Here is a 17233-nt window from a genome sequence, read left to right on the forward strand (position 1 = left end):
GCTCCAAAGACTCCCGAGCAAAACGGAGTAGCTGAACGGTACAACCGTACTATCCTTGAATCATTCAGAAGTATGCTCCACTCGTCTAAACTTGGACTTCAGTTTTGGGCCGAAGCAACAGCGTGCGCCGTATACCTTCTCAACCGAGTTCTGTGTTCTGCAATGGAATCCAAGACTCCATCCGAGGGATGGCATGGAAGAAAATCGAATCTCTCTCATCTCCAAATATTTGGAAGTGTAGCCTACATGCACGTCCCGAAGGATGAGCGCACTAAACTCGACTCTAAAAGTCTAAAATGTGTATTCGTGGGCTATTGTGAAACTCAGAAGGCTTTCCGTCTCTTTGATCCATCAACAAAGAAAGTTAAGATTTCTAGAGACGTTATCTTTGGTGAAGAGCCTGATCAAGATCAGGCCGGTGGAATTATGCCACTTATCTCTGACCTGCTGTCAGACACTGATTGGGAAAACGGAGAGGGCGGGGGTGCAATAGCACCCACTGGACGTGCCGCCGAGCCCGTTCCTGATGTAAGTGAATCGGCAGCAGACGGTGATCGGCAGTCTGAAACTATTGACGATCAATTCCATCGTCGTGATGACGAAGAACCTTTTTATGGTTTCGAATCACCGGCCAGAACTCAACCTCAGTGTCAAGGTATGGAACAAATCAATCAGTTCCCACCTCCAATCAGATCTCCAAGGATTCGTAAACCGGTGAGGCGTCTAATTGAAGACCAAAATTTCCTGAGTGTCTATGATGGTGCCCTTCTTAGTCTTGAGTTAGACGAGCCCAAGTCATTCAAAGAGGCCATTTCGTCTCCACAGTCAGAAGAATGGAAAGCTGCAATGCAGGAAGAAATTGACTCCCTTAATATTCATGGAACATGGCGTTTGGAAGAACTTCCACCAGGTCGGCGCACAGTGAAGAACAAATGGCTGTTCAAAATCAAGCGTGATGCTGACGGAAGGGCAACTCGCTTTAAAGCTCGATTAGTCGCAAAAGGATTCTCACAGAGAGAAGGGATTGACTACGATCAAACTTATGCCCCAGTTGTTCGACACGAGTCAGTGCGCACAGTTTTGGCAGTAGCAGCAGCGCGTAACCTCGAAATAATGCAGCTGGATGTAAAAACTGCGTTTTTGCACGGTGATCACATTGAAGAAATTTATATGGACCAGCCTCAAGGTTTCCGTTCACCCATTCACCCGACTAAAGTTTGCAGGCTACAGAAGAGCCTTTATGGATTGAAGCAGGCGTCGCGTTCATGGAACGAGAAATTCAACAGTTTCCTGGTCTTGTTTGGATTTAGTCGAAGCACTGCAGACTCCTGCATTTATTTCCGTGAAGATCAAGATGGAGTGCTCATCCTAGCCATCTGGGTGGATGATGGTCTGCTCTGTGGAACTCATCAAAACGGACTCGCAAAAGTCATAAACTATCTGCGCGACCAACTTGAAATCACTTGTGATGTTGCAAATTTCTTTATCGGGATTAAGATTGCAAGAGACCGTCCAACTCTAACTATCACTCTATCCCAAGAGCAGTACATTCGACGGATGCTGGATCGATTCGGGCTAATGAACTGTAATTCAAAAATTGTTCCTGCTGATCCGTTCACAGATCTCTCGGCTGCAACCTTTGGAGAAGGGGAAAATATACAAGAATTCGACCAGTCAACTTACCAAGAAGCAGTGGGGACTTTAATGTATCTTATGGTCTGCACTCGCCCAGATATTGCCTACGCCGTTGGCAAAGTAGCGCAACATTGCTGCAAGCCATTGACCGCACATTGGACTGCTGTCAGAAGAATCATGATGTATTTGAAGGGCACTGCAAGCTATGGAATCTCTTACCATGCCACTGGATCACCTGATCTGTTGCTGTCATACTCAGACTCTGACTACGCTGGAGACGTACAATCGCGCCGTTCAACCACTGGCTATCTTTTATTGTTTCATGGAGGACCAATAACATGGGCTAGTCGTCGACAATCCTGCGTGTCGCTCTCAACCACTGAGGCGGAGTACGTCGCGATGTGTGAGGCCACTAAAGAAGTCACCTGGATGCGGAGACTCCACAGTATTGGTGTTTCTCAAATCAAGCCAACAACACTACTATGTGATAACCAAGGAGCCATCAAGCTGGTGTCGAACGCAGAATTTCATCGCAGAACCAAACACATTGATGTCAAGTTCCACTACATTCGAGAGCAGTACCAGAGAGAAATCGTTGCAGTCAACTACGTGGGAACGAAGGACCAACTGGCCGACATCCTAACTAAGGCGCTGGGCGGACCGTTTTTTCAAGACATGCGGAAGAGGATTGGTGTGATTGATATTTCGGTTTGAGTGGGGATGTTGAAATATATGATATATATTCCTTCAAACCTATTATAACCCATCTGGCGATGCTGTATTCGTATCCCCTTTTCTTTGCTCTGCTCTCCCCTTATAATTCAGACGAACTGTATGTGTGTTTTACTACTTGGCTTGTCGACCGCATGTGCGGAGTAAAATCTCAAATAAAGAAGTACCAACGAAGTGTCAGCAGTTAAGTAATTTGTCAATTAAACTCAACAGAGCCAACGTGGATCTTTTTCTACCGTAAGCTAGTAAACGGAGAGAAGAAACCACGTGATTGGTTGGAGTTTTCAAAGCGAAATGGAAGTCTGTACTGTGTGCCATGTTTTTTCTTTGGTGAAGAACGCAAGTCTTCTTTAGCTGGAAAAGAAGGATTTCGTGATTGGAAGAACGCCAGCAAGGCCATTAGTGATCACGAACGGTCATCGGACCATAGTCATGCCATTTCTACCTTTGTCAACCGTCGCGAACCTCAAGGCAAGATTGATGCAGACTTTATCAGACAAGCGCGAATTCATCAAGATTATTGGAGGGAATTCCTACACCGGTCAGTGGACGTCATAAAATTTCTTTCTTCCCGTGGATTGGCTTTTCGCGGATCTAACCAGCAACTCGGATCGGTTCACAACGGAAACTATCTCGGTCTATTGGAACTATTAGCTCTACACGATGCCTTTTTGGCAAAGCACTTGGCGAGTTACGGCAACAAGGGCAAAGGTAACACCTCATACCTCTCCGCCAACATCTGCGAAGAGTTCATTCAACTTCTTGCTGAAAAGGTGGAAGCTTATATAGTTGAGGAGTTGAAAGAAGCTAAGTACTATTCAGTCATCGTTGATTCCACCCCAGATGTGTCGCACACCGACCAACTGTGTTTTGTTCTGCGCTACGTGCTGCCGGATGGAGCGCCAGTCGAACGTTTCCTCGGATTCCTACCAATGCATGGCCACACCGCTCTACAGATGTTCGATATGGTGACGGATAAGTTGAACAGGCTCGGAATTCCGATAGAAGACCTTCGCGGGCAATCGTACGATAATGCTAGCAACATGTCGGGCATCTACACTGGACTGCAAGCTAGGATTAAGGCCGTCAATCCTCAGGCAGAGTATGTGCCATGCAGTGGTCATTCTCTGAACCTAGCCGGAACCAGCGCGGCCGAATCATGTGCTACAGCCGTTAACTTCTTCAGTTTTTTGCAAGAACTCTTCAATTTCTTGTCAGGATCGACGCATCGTTGGGCTGTTCTACTAGACATCCTACGAGCAAGTAAGAAGAAGGGGTTTAAAGTTCCTAAGAGTCTCTCCCAGACCCGCTGGTCTGCTCGTGCTGACGCTGTCATTGCCTTGAAAGAGGGCTATCCAGAATTTAAATCCGCATTAATAGGGATTGCAGCTGATTCAACTCAAACTCCAAGAACCAGAGCGGAAGCCAATGGACTTATCCAAAAGTTCAACAAACTCGAAACAGCCGTGCTGACAGTAATTTGGGCCACGGTATTGGAACGCGTAAACAAAGTCAACAAGCAGCTGCAATCCGTAGCAATTGACCTTGGCATTGTAGTAGAGCTCTATTCTTCGCTTGTTGCATTTACTAAAGAGGTCCGAGACAACTATGACAATTACGAAAAACAGGCTGTGGAACTGGTTGGAATGGAGATGGGGTCACTTGTCTACTCTGCTGATGAATGCCGACAGCGGACCCGCAAGCGACACCATGATGAAATGGACAGTGCTTCTGACACCACTTTTACGGGCCGTACTAAGATGATCGCTGAAGTCAACATCATGCTGGATCAACTAACAGCAGAGCTCCGACGAAGGCAACAAGCCTATTCGCAACTACACGCCCGTTTTGGATTTCTTACGATGCTCCCCGACTTGGACGCAAGAGCCATCACTTCTCAAGCACAAAATCTTGTTAACCATTATCCTAATGACATTGAGCAGTGTTTCCCGAATGAATGCCTTCAGTTCAAGAGTTTCGTTCCTCCACACATCGGTGAAGGGCTAAAGAAGCGGAAGCCAAGCGGGCTGGACCTAATCCGGATCATGCGAGAAAAGAAACTGCAAGCGATTTCTCCAAATGTAGATATAGTCCTTCGAATATTCCTCTCCACAGCTGTTACGAATTGCTCCGGCGAGCGATCCTTCTCCACTTTAAAACTGATCAAAAACTATCTACGGTCTACCATGGTCCAACAACGATTATCAGCACTTGCGCTTCTTCAAATTGAAAACGTTATTTTGAATTTCATTGACGTGGAGGGTGTTATTAATTTATTTTCTGCTTCAAAATGCCGCCGAAAGTGCTAAACTGTTAACTGATAACTCAACTGATAAATGATCATTGCTTTTGTTTCTTAACGATAATCTTATAAAATTATATTAACTGCTAATACACCAAGAATCGTGTGTTTTTTACTCACCAAAAAAGGCCAAAAATCCATGGATGGCCTAGGGTCCACTAAAAGTAAAAGACGGCACTGCATTTGTCGGATTCCAATTTCGATAAACTGGTCTTCATGAAACACAACGGCGTGTACTCTAGAAATTGGAGAAGTTCGGCATCGAAAACTCACCAAAAATGATTTGTGTAAGTGAGTTAGTAAAAAAATATACTGTTGGCACACCAGTTTTAATGTGTTCGAATTGCTTTAAATGAGCTTAGGCGAAGCTCAACTTTTTTTTTACGAAAAGTGTGCTCTGGTCGGCCAGATTTGATGTTAACAGCCAGCTGCTATAAAGGTAAACGACAACACTAAGATGGAATTTATTACACGTATTCCATATGGGACGTTAGTTATTTTCTTCTTGGGTTGGTAACTCCTTTCTATTGCCACCTTCTGGATAAGGCCAGACTTGCCGCGACAGCGATCGAAAATTGATCGCTATCCCAGTCACGATCTAAAAATTCTTTGCCGATTCGATCATTGGAGATTTATTGGCGATTGGATCGACAATCTCAAAAATTGATCGCGATCATTTTTAGCGAGCAAATGTTTTGCCATCTAGCGGTAAATTGATTAGCCGCATGGGAGGGTTTTATTAGTATTGCTATGGAATGCCAATTTGCAGATACAGTTTAGTATTCCCTCGTATTTGTAAAATATACTAAATACATTAAACTCAACAAGGTTTTAACACGAGATGTCGAAAAATGATCGCTGATCAAAACAAAACAATTTATCTGAGCAGAGAGTCTGGATAAGATTGACAGCGCCTGGCTAAACATCTGGGTACAAGGCAATGGGAACCCAGTTGGAAATCAGGTAATCGAACTGGTTTTGAATTTTCTGTATCCACTTGAAACTCGAATAGGTCCTGGGCACAAAAACAGAAGAACTGCTACCCACCGATACAATTTTGAAGCCAAAAAGACCTATCCAGGAAGCGCAGGGTGAAAAAAGACAGCCCGCATACCGGCCTACCTGGTCTCAAAACCAAAATTACCCGCCTGATCAGCAAAAACCCAACATGGTCTCACTATATATGTACTAAGTAGTACATAGTTGCAGATGCACTTTTTCTTATGGGGTAAGTCATAAACGCGCAGGGCGTTAGTCAATTGTTTTTTTTAATATTGTCTGCTTGGAGTTTTTCCACGCGGGAATCGTGATAGAACGTAGTTTTCCACGTGGAAATGTGGAAAAAGACACCTAAAATTGTAAATTAAATGAGAACCCATCAAATAATTTTTTTTTTTTATTTTTCTTAGTTAATTTATAAGATTTTCTATCTAAGACGGAATATTGAAATTCTCTAGACACAAACAAAATGTAAATATGTACTTATAATTACAATTTTTTACACTTATTTACACTTTTTAAAATTTGAACTTGGCGCGGTAAAAAAATGTCCGCCATAAGGGTTTATCAAAAGACACTTTTTCAAACGTAATTTTTGGGGTTAAATATAGCATCTTAAAAGTAAACGTTTATAACAACTTGTTCCTGGAATCACCAGCAACAAAAAACTTATAATGATTATCCTGTTTTGACGAAGATTAAGCATCAAACAATCAATGCAAAGTTTTGTCTTTTTCACACACCCCCTCCCCTTTCTAAAATCATGAAATCCTTTAATAATTATTTATGAGAAAAATAAACAGTCAAAATTGACAAATTTTGCATCAATCGATAGCTCTTATCAACAGCTATCTAATTCTCTGAAATTTATGCTAAATTTTCGGAAAAGGAAAAAGTTTAAGCGTAACATCTATTTTTTTGTTTTTATCAGTTGCGTCCATTAGAACCTTAGATCGAAAAACAACAATAACACATTTTGCCTTTAAGTTTTTTTCCCTTTGAAAATGTTGATAACAATTACACAAAAATAGATAGCCCTTATCAAAGGCCATTTACTATAATTAATGAACTAATTATTGTAATTAATTTAGCTGACAAATAATTAATGAATTGTTTCTTTTATATTCTTTTATTTCAATTACCTCACCAATTGTACATATTCATTACATAAGCAGAATATATATATAATGTATATTGTAACGCGCACTTATGCACAAACTCGCAATGCGCTGGGGATATTATCCGTTTTGTAACAGGATTGAAACGTGCTTTAGGCCACCGGTTAGTCTCAATTGTTATTCTTCGGTCTGGTATTAGTCTAATACAGATCCGAAGTCTAACATGTCAGGCCCCGGCCCTCTACACTACACAAAAAAGGAAGAACAGTCGCACAGATACACTTAAACTTTCGAACCAACACCGCCCGAACAAACACGGATCGTCACCAAACTAACTTAATCCCGATAGACAAACTAAAACCGAATCTCTCTCTCTCTGAATCTCTCTTTCTTCTTCTTTTTAAAACCAACACTGCCCGCACAAACCAACGACCATCACCAAACTAGCTTGCACCGACCGACCAACTAAAGACCAGAGTTCCCCCTTCTTTTACTTCTCGTCCTACCATTTTATAAACTCACCTCCACCAACGCCATAATTACGAACTACTAATGTAAGATTGACGACAATCATGTATCACTCCCGGGATCCATTTCCATTTCCGGATATTCGTCTATAACCCGACTACTCCCGAGGGTTTAGGGCGACATTCAAACGACTTCTTATTTCTATCTTAGTTCTTATTTCTTGGTCATAGGACTACCATTTTTTAATTTCGTTACAATATTATAGTATTGTATATATATAATAGTATAGTACATATATAATAGTAATATATGTAAATATCTATATATAATTGTAACATAGATATCAGTATTTATATTGTACATATTACCTCATTGGAAAAATTTACATCAACCGCATTCATATTATTTTAATTAATTTCATTAATTTAAAAGACATGCGCTACACGCATTATTGTTTAACTGGTTTAACTTTAGTGGTTTAACCACTAAGCAACCAAATCAAGGACCTAGTGGCGACAACGCACACTTTCTCCATATAGAAAACTGTAGGCGCGATTATGTACTAAGTAGTATACATATTGCCTCGCGACCAGCCTGCAAAAACCCCACCATAAGAAAACGAAGCTGTGTCTTGTATGGCTGTGACTCCGCCCATTCCATGGTTGTTTCCACGGCATACCATTCCATCTTCCAACGACGTGGTATTACCTCATCCGACATTACTTCTATTTTTTCTTGGGATCAAGTCAATCTTTTTATTATCCTGTGTGGAAAATCATATCTCTAGAAAAAGAAAAATTGCGTGCTTTAAAAAGAAAAAAAAAACGAAAACAGAAAAACAGAGAAATGTCTGATACTAAACCTACAAGTTTCAACCCTCTAGAACAATTCGTTTTGTTAGCGAAATCAGCCAAAGGAGCCGCAGCTGTCGAATTAATAAAACAGGCTTTAGAATCTCCTGGTGTCTATGTTTTTGGCGAACTACTTGATATGCCCAACATTAGCGAGGTTTACTTATTTAAAAAAATTTTATTTACAATTCCCAAAGGAACCTCTCAAATCTAACTTTCTCTTTTCCTAGCTTGAGATTGGCCAGTTCCAGCCATACTACAATTTGCTTAAGCTTTTTGCCTTCGGAACATACCAGGAGTATCTTAAAAACATTAAATCATTGCCCGAGCTGACTGCATTTCAACAGCAAAAGCTGAGACATCTGACTATTGTCACATTGTCTGAAACTAACAAAGTTAGTGGTTTTATTGTATCACAAAACTAGCTGGGGTTTTATAAAAAGCTAATAGTACTCTATTTTATCAAATAATTGTTTGTTCTAACGTTTATTTTTAAATTTATGTTTAATGACCACCCTTTCCAGTGTATACCATATGACATGTTGGTCCAAGAACTTGAGATGAAAAATCTCAGAGAGCTTGAAGATCTCGTGATAGAAGCTATATATGGAGGTTTCACATCTTTTATTGTGATCTGAGAATCAAAATTTTACATGAATTTGATCCTAGATGTAATACGTGGCAAATTAGATCAACGCAACGGTCGCCTAGAAATTGACTTCGCAATTGGCCGAGATGCTCAAGTTAATGACATAGGCCGGATCATCCGAACCTTAAACGACTGGTGCGAAGCATGTGATGCGATTCTTGGAGCGGTAGAAACACAGGTCATGAACGCGAACTGTGAAAAGGAAAGGCACATAAAACATCGGGCCACTATCGACGAAGAAGTTCTGAACATTAAAAAGACTTTAAAATCTCAGGTATAACTAAAGTAGTATAAAGCATGTGGTATCGATAATTTCAATTTGGTGATAGATTCAGGAAACGGATGACATATCTCTTGCTAATGAAACCCGTAATGAAACGTTGGGAGACAAGGGCAAAAAATTGGTTAAAGGAAAAGGCTTAAAAACAAACGCCCCCAATAAATTTTGGAATAAATCTTGAAACAGTGAAAAACTTAAAACATTTGTAAATACTTTTCTACTACCATTTACTCTTTTGCTCCACAAAATATTGGTGCTGCTGTTAAAGAGTATCATAACAAAATAAATTCATTAAACATACCGTCATTTACCACTTCTTTTTTTTCAGATTTTGTATATACGTATATCATCCTCAGTAACTATGGAGATTGTAGCAAATGGATTTCTTTGAAGCCTAGGAGTGTATTTACCCCTTTCCGTACCAAATCATTTGCAGGACTAAATGAAATTGAAAAGTAGCAACAAAAAATATATTTTTAAATAATAATCTTTCACACCAACATGTTTTCCCAAGTTTCTGGGCACCGTGTATGCACATCTTTGCGTTTTCTCTTAAAACGTTTTTACCGCCTTGGCCGACCGAAAACAGCTTTAGAATTTAACGAAAAGTTTCGTCTTGATACTGAAACAAAAAACTCAAAACTACAAATATTTTGAATTGAGCCGAATTTCGTTAAGAAACAGCCTGAGGTTTTCCAAGTCGCAGTTTAAGATGTTGAAGGTAAAATGTGTTTTGGTCACCTGTGGATATATAAGTGAATCTTCGAGTATCTCCTCATGTTTTCCTCCAGAATAGAGGGCCTTTTCCATCTATAACTAAGATAACCATCCTACGATAATGGCGTAAGAAACACGGCCAGCCGTTCCTAAGAGACTTCTGTTTTCGGTATAAGAGCACCATCCCCCCGTTATGAACTTCTGGTATTCGCATTCAGCAAATCTCATCCGTTGAATGTACTGTACTTTTGAACGATAATGTTCATTAGCCACGGTATGTCCGTCGATTGTACAAATCAGCAATCGAATGGATGTTCTGATCAGATATCGGCATAGTTTCCTTAACATGTCTAGGTCAAATTTTATAATTTTTAATATTTTCTCCAGAAATTTTTTTAAGCCCAACTTATGCAATTTACGAAATGTACAGGGATGTATCGATAAACTTTTTCGAACGCAAATTTTGAATGAGAGTAAAAAATCATGGATTTCTTCATTCGCGAATAAGTTAAGTCTTATTCTATTCGTTATCCTTATTCTTTTCGTGTAACATTTCTTAACAATTATCCGACCTCAGTTTCGAACAATATCCTTTATTGTTTCCCGCTGCCACTCTTGTAAATGTCGGAAGCACCCAAAATTTCAATATTTGACTTCGACACATGTTTAAAAATTGTATTCACTATTCTTAAAATTCCTTATTTAGCTATCATATTTTAAACGACTAATGTTCTTCCTTATCATCACGACCTTCGAAATCTAGAAGAAAATTGCATGTTTACTGAAGTTTGTAAAGATGAAGGACGGGAAACAAATTTCAAAATATTATTCGACGTGTACGTATTCTTATCCCACAAAAAAGTCCACATTAATCGAAGGCGAAAAAACGAAAAGAACTTCACACAAAAATAGAAGTTGTTAAATTTTAATAACATTTGTTCAATTGAGAAGAAGGTTTTGTTGGTGTACCTGTTGAATTTTTTTAAAACTCGTTGGTTAGTTAACTCGCACCAGAATCATGGATTGAAGATCTCTGAGGTAGATAAAATTTTTGACTTTGCCAGCACTCTGGTCCGTTCATGGCCAATGTCAGCTTTAGGCACGGATTTAATTTTTTTTCCTGTTGTAGTTTATGCTATTGTTTTGGTGTTTGCACGTTTCACCCTTCAAATTTCTTCCATGAACCCTTGTTCTCGGAAAAAAAAACTGTTAATAGTTTTGAAGTAAATGGTTCCAAACGAAACTAAATATCGGGTTTGCGCATCCCTGTAACTGTTTGAAGATTCAAAAACTGCTACAATCTTGATAAGATTTGCGTTGCAGTTTGCAAGCGTACAGTTAACCATAACAACCCCAAATAACCTAGTGATAAATAATTTACTGAGACAGTTAGGTGGCTGCAGTTAATTTAAGTTTATGAAACGGCGTTTTCTATCTCACATTTTTTATTTGTATGAACACAGCTCATCAAAATGAAAATTTAATATCTGTAGATCAAATGAGAAACGAGAATGCAATAATAGAAAAAAGTTACGTAAGCCTATGGAACATCTAGTTTCGTCTCTTTTATAATCAGCATTGATTGGTGCATGGCCTACTATAATAAACGGCTAGTAAGCGCGCAAATAACCCCTGCGCCTAAAACTAAATTGCTAGAGGGCCTAATACCCCAAATCGAAGTCCACTTTCTACAGCTTTATCCCACCCATTCCAATTTTTTTACTTTTTCCACTGATTGGCAATGGTGGAGAGGTACTGCTGTCGTAGTACCTCAAACAGAATTCCACTTTCCACTAGTTTTTCCACTCATTTCAATTCTGTATTAGTTACCAAACAGTCGAAAGTGGAGTTCGGTTTGGGGTATTACGCCCCTCTGGCAATTTAGGTTTAGGCGCAGGGGGTATTGCGCGCTTACTGGCCGTTTATTATAGTAGGCCATGGATTGGTGTAACGCCTTCATTGTGTAAGTATGCGTACTGCATATTGGTAATCCGCACTTTAGTCATTTCCAACCAGTTTCCGGCAGGTTTTAGACGAACGCCAACAAAACATCAATTCCCGCTTAAACAGACAACGGCGTCAATCGGCATCAGCGAAATATTCTGCTCTAGTAGTTTAGGGTTCTGTTATTTTTATTGTTATTCTACGAAAGTAGTGTTTCAAATCGTATCATAGGAGACTTCCTGATTTATTAAGCGAAACAAGTAAGTCGCACTTTAGTCACTTTAGTAGTAGCTTAACTATTATTTTATTTCAGTATTCGTTACCTTGTTTATGTAAATTTAACCACGATCGATGAATAAGAAAAACTGTGGAACAATCTGTCGACATTTGTTAGTTCGTTAATTTTTAGTCTGACTAATTTTTGTTGAAAGGTGTCTTTGAAGCACCAAAGATGCTTCGAAGAGGAGGGAAAAGAATCAGGATGGATGATCCTCCTGAAGATTATGAACCACCTTTTACACCATACTCGATACAACCACAGACCCCCATGGATCAGCAAAGGTTTGTTTTCATGCATTCCCAAATTACTTAATTTCCCAACTTGTTTAAATGCAGCAGCACATTTGGTGGGCAATATGGACAGTACAATGATAATGGTTCCATGCATTATGATTCTGGACCTAATTCCAACTTGGACTATGACCAAAATGTTGGTCAAGTGCAACAGAATATGAATGCATTTCATTCCAGTCATCTGGAAGAAACAACCACAGCAAGTTTACCTGGTGGGCGTGGGCGCTTGACTCGCAGTTCTAGAGGCCGCAGTGAGTTCTATTTTCAATGTTTATCTTGTTTATGTTTGCATTTTGTTGAAGTGATAACCTCTCTTTATTGCAATAAAGGACATACAGTTGTTACAAACCCTCAGAGAGTAATATCTAGTCCAGAAGACACTCCTGTACCAACACCAAGTCCTGCCCCTCGACGAAGAGGACGCCCTAGGAAAAATCCTGTTTTGGAGCACTCCTCAGTTGATGATGAAAGTACCCTGTTTTCCATCATCAGATCTGGCAAAAGTTCTTTACAGGTGTTAAAAATTAAGGATTTCCTAATATGTGACAAAATTAATGTAGAAGTTCCATAATTGTTGCCGGCAGCAAATTGTAGATGAATGGATCGAGCAGTACAAAGCTGACCGCGATTCAGGCTTGCGTGCCATAATGCAGTTTTTTATCAGCGCTTCAGGTTGTAAAGGAAAAATAACATCTCAAATGCAGAGTAGTATGGAACACGCAGCTATTATCCGCCGAATGACTGAAGAATTTGACGAGGTGTAACGAGCAATTTTAACAAATTATCTAACCCTGCATAATTTGATATTTATGTAGGAAAGTGGAGAATATCCAATGATTATGTCTGGTCCTCAGTGGAAGAAGTTTCGAAGCAATTTTTGCGATTTTGTGCAGACTCTTGTGAAGCAGTGTCAATACTCTATCATTTACGATCAATACCTGATGGACAATGTAATCTCCCTTTTAACCGGCTTATCTGATTCGCAAGTTCGAGCATTTCGCCATACTGCAACTTTAGCGGGTAATTTTTACAATATCCGTTTTCCCGACAACGTAAATCTTTAATATATATATTTTTAATTTTTTTACATAAAATATATATATATTATAGCGATGAAATTAATGACTGCGTTAGTTGATGTGGCTTTAACGGTGTCGATCCATCTTGATAATACTTCTCGTCAGTATGAAGCTGAAAGGCAAAAAACTCGAGATAAACGAGCCAGTGATCGTCTCGAAGCTTTACTTGCCAAGCATCAAGAACTGGAAGAAAATATGGATGAAATTAAGAATATGCTAACCTACACGTTCAAGTCGGTCTTTGTTCATCGCTACCGAGATATTGTTCCAGAGATTCGAGCCATTTGCATGGCAGAAATCGGGATTTGGATGAAAAGGTTTCCACAAAATTTCCTTGATGATTCGTATCTGAAATATATCGGGTGGACACTTCATGACAAAGTCGGCGATGTTCGCCTGAAATGTCTGCAGGCACTTCAACCACTCTATGCATCAGAAGAACTTAAAGGCAAGTTGGAACTGTTTACCAGCAAATTTAAGGTACGTTTTGCGCTAGTATATAATTTTCCCCTGGCTTGTTATTTTCGTACCGCAAGGCTAAACAACCTTACTTCATTTATAAATACAGGATCGTGTCGTTTCAATGACATTGGACAAAGAATATGACGTAGCAGTTCAAGCAGTTCGTTTAATTATCAGCATTCACAAGTATCATCGAGAAATATTGTCCGACAAGGACTGTGAAGCTGTTTACGAGCTAGTTTTCTCCTCTCATCGTGCTGTTGCTCAAGCTGCTGGCGAGTTTCTGAATGAACGGCTTTTTACACTTGACGATACCACTCCTCCGGCTCTTCGCACTCATCGTGGAAAAAAGAGATTACCTAACACGCCTCTTATTCGCGATTTGGTTCAGTTTTTCATCGAATCAGAGGTAAAATATATAATATGGTTATTAACCAAGGAAAAGAAATATTAAAGTGTTTTTCTCAGTTACATGAGCACGGAGCATATTTAGTTGATTCTTTGATTGATTCTAATGAAATGATGAAAGACTGGGAGTGCATGACAGATTTGTTGATGGAGGACCCTGGACCAGGAGAAGAATCACTAGATGACCGACAAGAAACTAGTTTGATTGAATTGATGACATGTTGTATTAAACAAGCGGCAACGGGAGAACCCCCTGTCGGACGAGGGCCCACCAGAAAAGTAATTGTTTTTTTTTTCTTTTTCAATGGCTTCTTACATCACTGGTTTCACGACAGATTACCACCGCAAAAGAAACAAAACAAGCTCAAGATGATCGTGTACGGCTCACCGAACATTACATACAAACCCTTCCTCTGTTACTCGGTAAATACATTGCGGATCCAGAAAAGGTGGCAAACCTTCTCTTAATCCCTCAATATTTCGATATGGAAATCTATACTACCTCACGGCAAGAAAAGGTTGGTTTTATCTCGCTATCTATCTCAACTGAAGCTCGTTCCCAATGAAAATGTTTTTTACGCTTCACTTTCAGAACTTAGAAACACTATTACGATTAATGCAAAATGTGGTTGAAAGGCACACTGAAACTGAAGTACTTGAAAACTGTGCCAAAACACTGGAAATTTTATGTACTGAAGACCATGCAATCTATTCCCGTTGTGACGTAATACGGAGCACTTTAGTCGATCGATTGGTTAACAAACTACGTGAAGTTTTTGACGAACACGAAACGCTGATTGCCGGTGTAAGTTTCCTTATTTTTTCATGGCTAATTTCCCCAATATGAATATCAATGGCGCTTTGATTGTGTTTTTCAGGATGAGGAACCCAACGAAGATGAGATATTCGCCCTGGTATCAAGTTTGAAAAAAGTTGCGATTTTCTGGTCGTGCCACAATCTTGGTCCATGGAACCTATGGGATCCTCTCTTCAACGCTGTTCGAGATGCCAAAGACGGAAACCGATCAATGCCACCTGAGGTTGCCTAAAACATGTTTTTTTTTTGTCTTGACCACGTAAATTTTTATTTTTTGTTTTGTTTTTAGGCTATCAAATATTGCATTTCAGCTTGTTATTCCGCTATTTTATGGGAACTTCTACAACTCGAAAACGGTTCTGGACGAGGAACTTCTGCCGCGCAGCAACAAAAGCAGCTAAGAGATCATCTAGATGCCTACATCCCGTTGATGACTGAGCTTGTAATCACTTCAAACGTTGCTCTTTTTAGGGAAGAGGTTTGTTAAATACTTTTAACTCCATCGCAAATCATCATTGTAAAGATAATGTTTTCCTTTCTAGGCATATATATCTGTATGTGATTTACTCATTTCATTTTGCAAGCAACTAGAAGACAATCCTCTTCTAAGACCGCTTGTTTATGAGCCTGATCGTGGTCTTCAGCAAACTCTGAATGATTTTATTCAAACCTATGTTTTTGTTGAAGAAGAAGACGAAGAACAAGATGAACATACTAAAATTGAAGAATTGCACAAACGCCGTAGCTACTTGTCCAGTTTTTGCAAGTTGGTCGTTTATAATGTACTACCTATCAAAACGGCAGCAGAGGTTTTTCGCCACTATGTCAAATACTATAATGACTACGGCGACATAATCAAAACAACACTCGGAAAAGCCAGAGAAATCAACAAAGTAAGCTGTGCCAGAACTATGGTCCTTAGTTTGTCCATGCTGTTTCGCGATCTTCATCGGGATGCTGGCAGCCGTATCGATCGTCAATCGGAGGAGTTTATGAGTGTCAAAGTAGGAAGTGAAACTAAAGTAGTCGGGCAGTATCTGACGAGCGTTCATTATTCGTAAGTTTATCATACGCTTCGACTTTTTACGCGTCTGGCTTTTCGTGTTCTGCGAATACTTTAACAAGAAGTTGTGTTTTTTAATTAGGAATTAGCGAAACGATTCGCCCTCTCATTCGGTCTCGATGCGCTGAAAAACCGCGAAGCTATCACTGCCCTGCACAGAGATGCCATTCTCTTTGCCACCAATCCACTTGAAAATCCAAATGACCCAACTGGTCCTCCACCTAATTTGGCGTTTCTTGAAATCGGTGCCGAGTTCACAAACAAACTTTTGAAGCAAGATAAGCGGATGGTTCTCCAGTTTTTGGACAGAATTCTTACGATGGGCATGCCTTCATCCCGGGGTGAGGAGTGGCAGCCTCTCTTGCTGTATCGCAACTCCTTGGTCCACGGTGAAACCGATCTACCCCCACAGACTGCCAGACGCGCATACGGAAGACGTCGCCGGGACGCAGGTATGAAGCAAATTCATTAATATGCACTGCTTACAGCCACTTCCCAGCTTTGAGTTCTTTACAAAATTCGCTTGCATGCAAAAACACTACTAAAACAACGTCATTACCTACTTTTGGGATCAAACGTAATTTACTTGAAATCGGACAGGTGTAGGCTTAAAATAACTGGGTTTTTTTTTTTGCTGGAACTGTAAGCTCTTTTTGTCTATAGGTCTTATCGATCTAACGGCAACTAACCTCGGCATTCAATCAATCATGCACGACCAGCACTCGGTCTTGCCTGAATTGCCGATAGAATTGGCGTTATTTGACACAATTAGTTATACAACCGCAATATGCGCACTCATGTTCTTTTCTGGAGTTCAATTATCCCTCTGTACGTCAATGTGGGACACCTCTGCATTCGTGTTTGCCAGTTGATTGCTATCCTTGTAAACTTCATAACGGCACCTACTTTTGAAATGTAGCGGGAACTGGGGATCAAATACGATGCATCTCCGTGTTGCATGGCTGACCGTTAGCAACTTCATTCAAGTATACAAGAATGCTTTTTGATGCGAATTTCATATCTTGCTTATAGGTGGAGACGATGGCGAAAACGTCGATGACAACGACGACGCTGGCTCAGATCAGGATTTTACTGGGTAGTCTTTCGCTCAAATGCGTCCCCTCTATAAACTTTAA

General features: G+C 40.0%; 2 protein-coding genes across 6 annotated transcripts in view; both read left to right on the forward strand.

Annotated features, from left to right (window-relative positions):
* LOC130691313 (cohesin subunit SA-1-like) overlaps positions 1–17233 on the forward strand; it is a 42079-nt gene that overhangs the window by 24636 nt on the left and 210 nt on the right. The window contains exons 1-16 of one of the 5 annotated variants that reach the window (XM_057514236.2): positions 11818–11955; positions 12127–12256; positions 12311–12519; positions 12598–12782; positions 12853–13026; positions 13084–13288; positions 13379–13827; positions 13916–14218; positions 14278–14496; positions 14553–14735; positions 14810–15022; positions 15096–15257; positions 15324–15512; positions 15577–16038; positions 16180–16549; positions 17130–17193. In XM_057514236.2, the coding sequence (XP_057370219.1) occupies positions 12147–12256; positions 12311–12519; positions 12598–12782; positions 12853–13026; positions 13084–13288; positions 13379–13827; positions 13916–14218; positions 14278–14496; positions 14553–14735; positions 14810–15022; positions 15096–15257; positions 15324–15512; positions 15577–16038; positions 16180–16549; positions 17130–17193 (3497 nt within the window). In that variant the 5' untranslated portion in view covers positions 11818–11955; positions 12127–12146. Of the gene's footprint in view, positions 1–11817; positions 11956–12102; positions 12257–12310; positions 12520–12597; positions 12783–12852; positions 13027–13083; positions 13289–13378; positions 13828–13915; positions 14219–14277; positions 14497–14552; positions 14736–14809; positions 15023–15095; positions 15258–15323; positions 15513–15576; positions 16039–16179; positions 16550–17129; positions 17194–17233 lie in introns of those variants that run through there. The other 4 variants (XM_057514239.2, XM_057514238.2, XM_057514237.1 and 1 more) reach the window with 4 other exon arrangements.
* On the forward strand, positions 7983–9334 carry LOC130691315 (COP9 signalosome complex subunit 7b-like). The gene is made up of 5 exons (XM_057514241.2): positions 7983–8262; positions 8336–8500; positions 8630–8717; positions 8775–9028; positions 9084–9334. The coding sequence occupies exons 1-5, from the start codon at positions 8101–8103 to the stop codon at positions 9213–9215; spliced, it is 801 nt and encodes a 266-aa protein (XP_057370224.1). The 5' UTR covers positions 7983–8100; the 3' UTR covers positions 9216–9334.

The sequence above is a fragment of the Daphnia carinata genome, chromosome 1 (assembly GCF_022539665.2).
Source record: "Daphnia carinata strain CSIRO-1 chromosome 1, CSIRO_AGI_Dcar_HiC_V3, whole genome shotgun sequence".
Taxonomy (NCBI): Eukaryota; Metazoa; Arthropoda; class Branchiopoda; order Diplostraca; family Daphniidae; genus Daphnia; species Daphnia carinata.

Coding starts and splice junctions, on each gene's coding strand:
- LOC130691315 (XM_057514241.2), top strand. CDS start 8,101: ATGTCTGATACTAAACCTACAAGTTTCAACCCTCTAGAACAATTCGTT. Junction 8,263..8,335: donor ATATGCCCAACATTAGCGAG/GTTTACTTATTT, acceptor CTCTTTTCCTAG/CTTGAGATTGGCCAGTTCCA. Junction 9,029..9,083: donor AAAAGACTTTAAAATCTCAG/GTATAACTAAAG, acceptor ATTTGGTGATAG/ATTCAGGAAACGGATGACAT.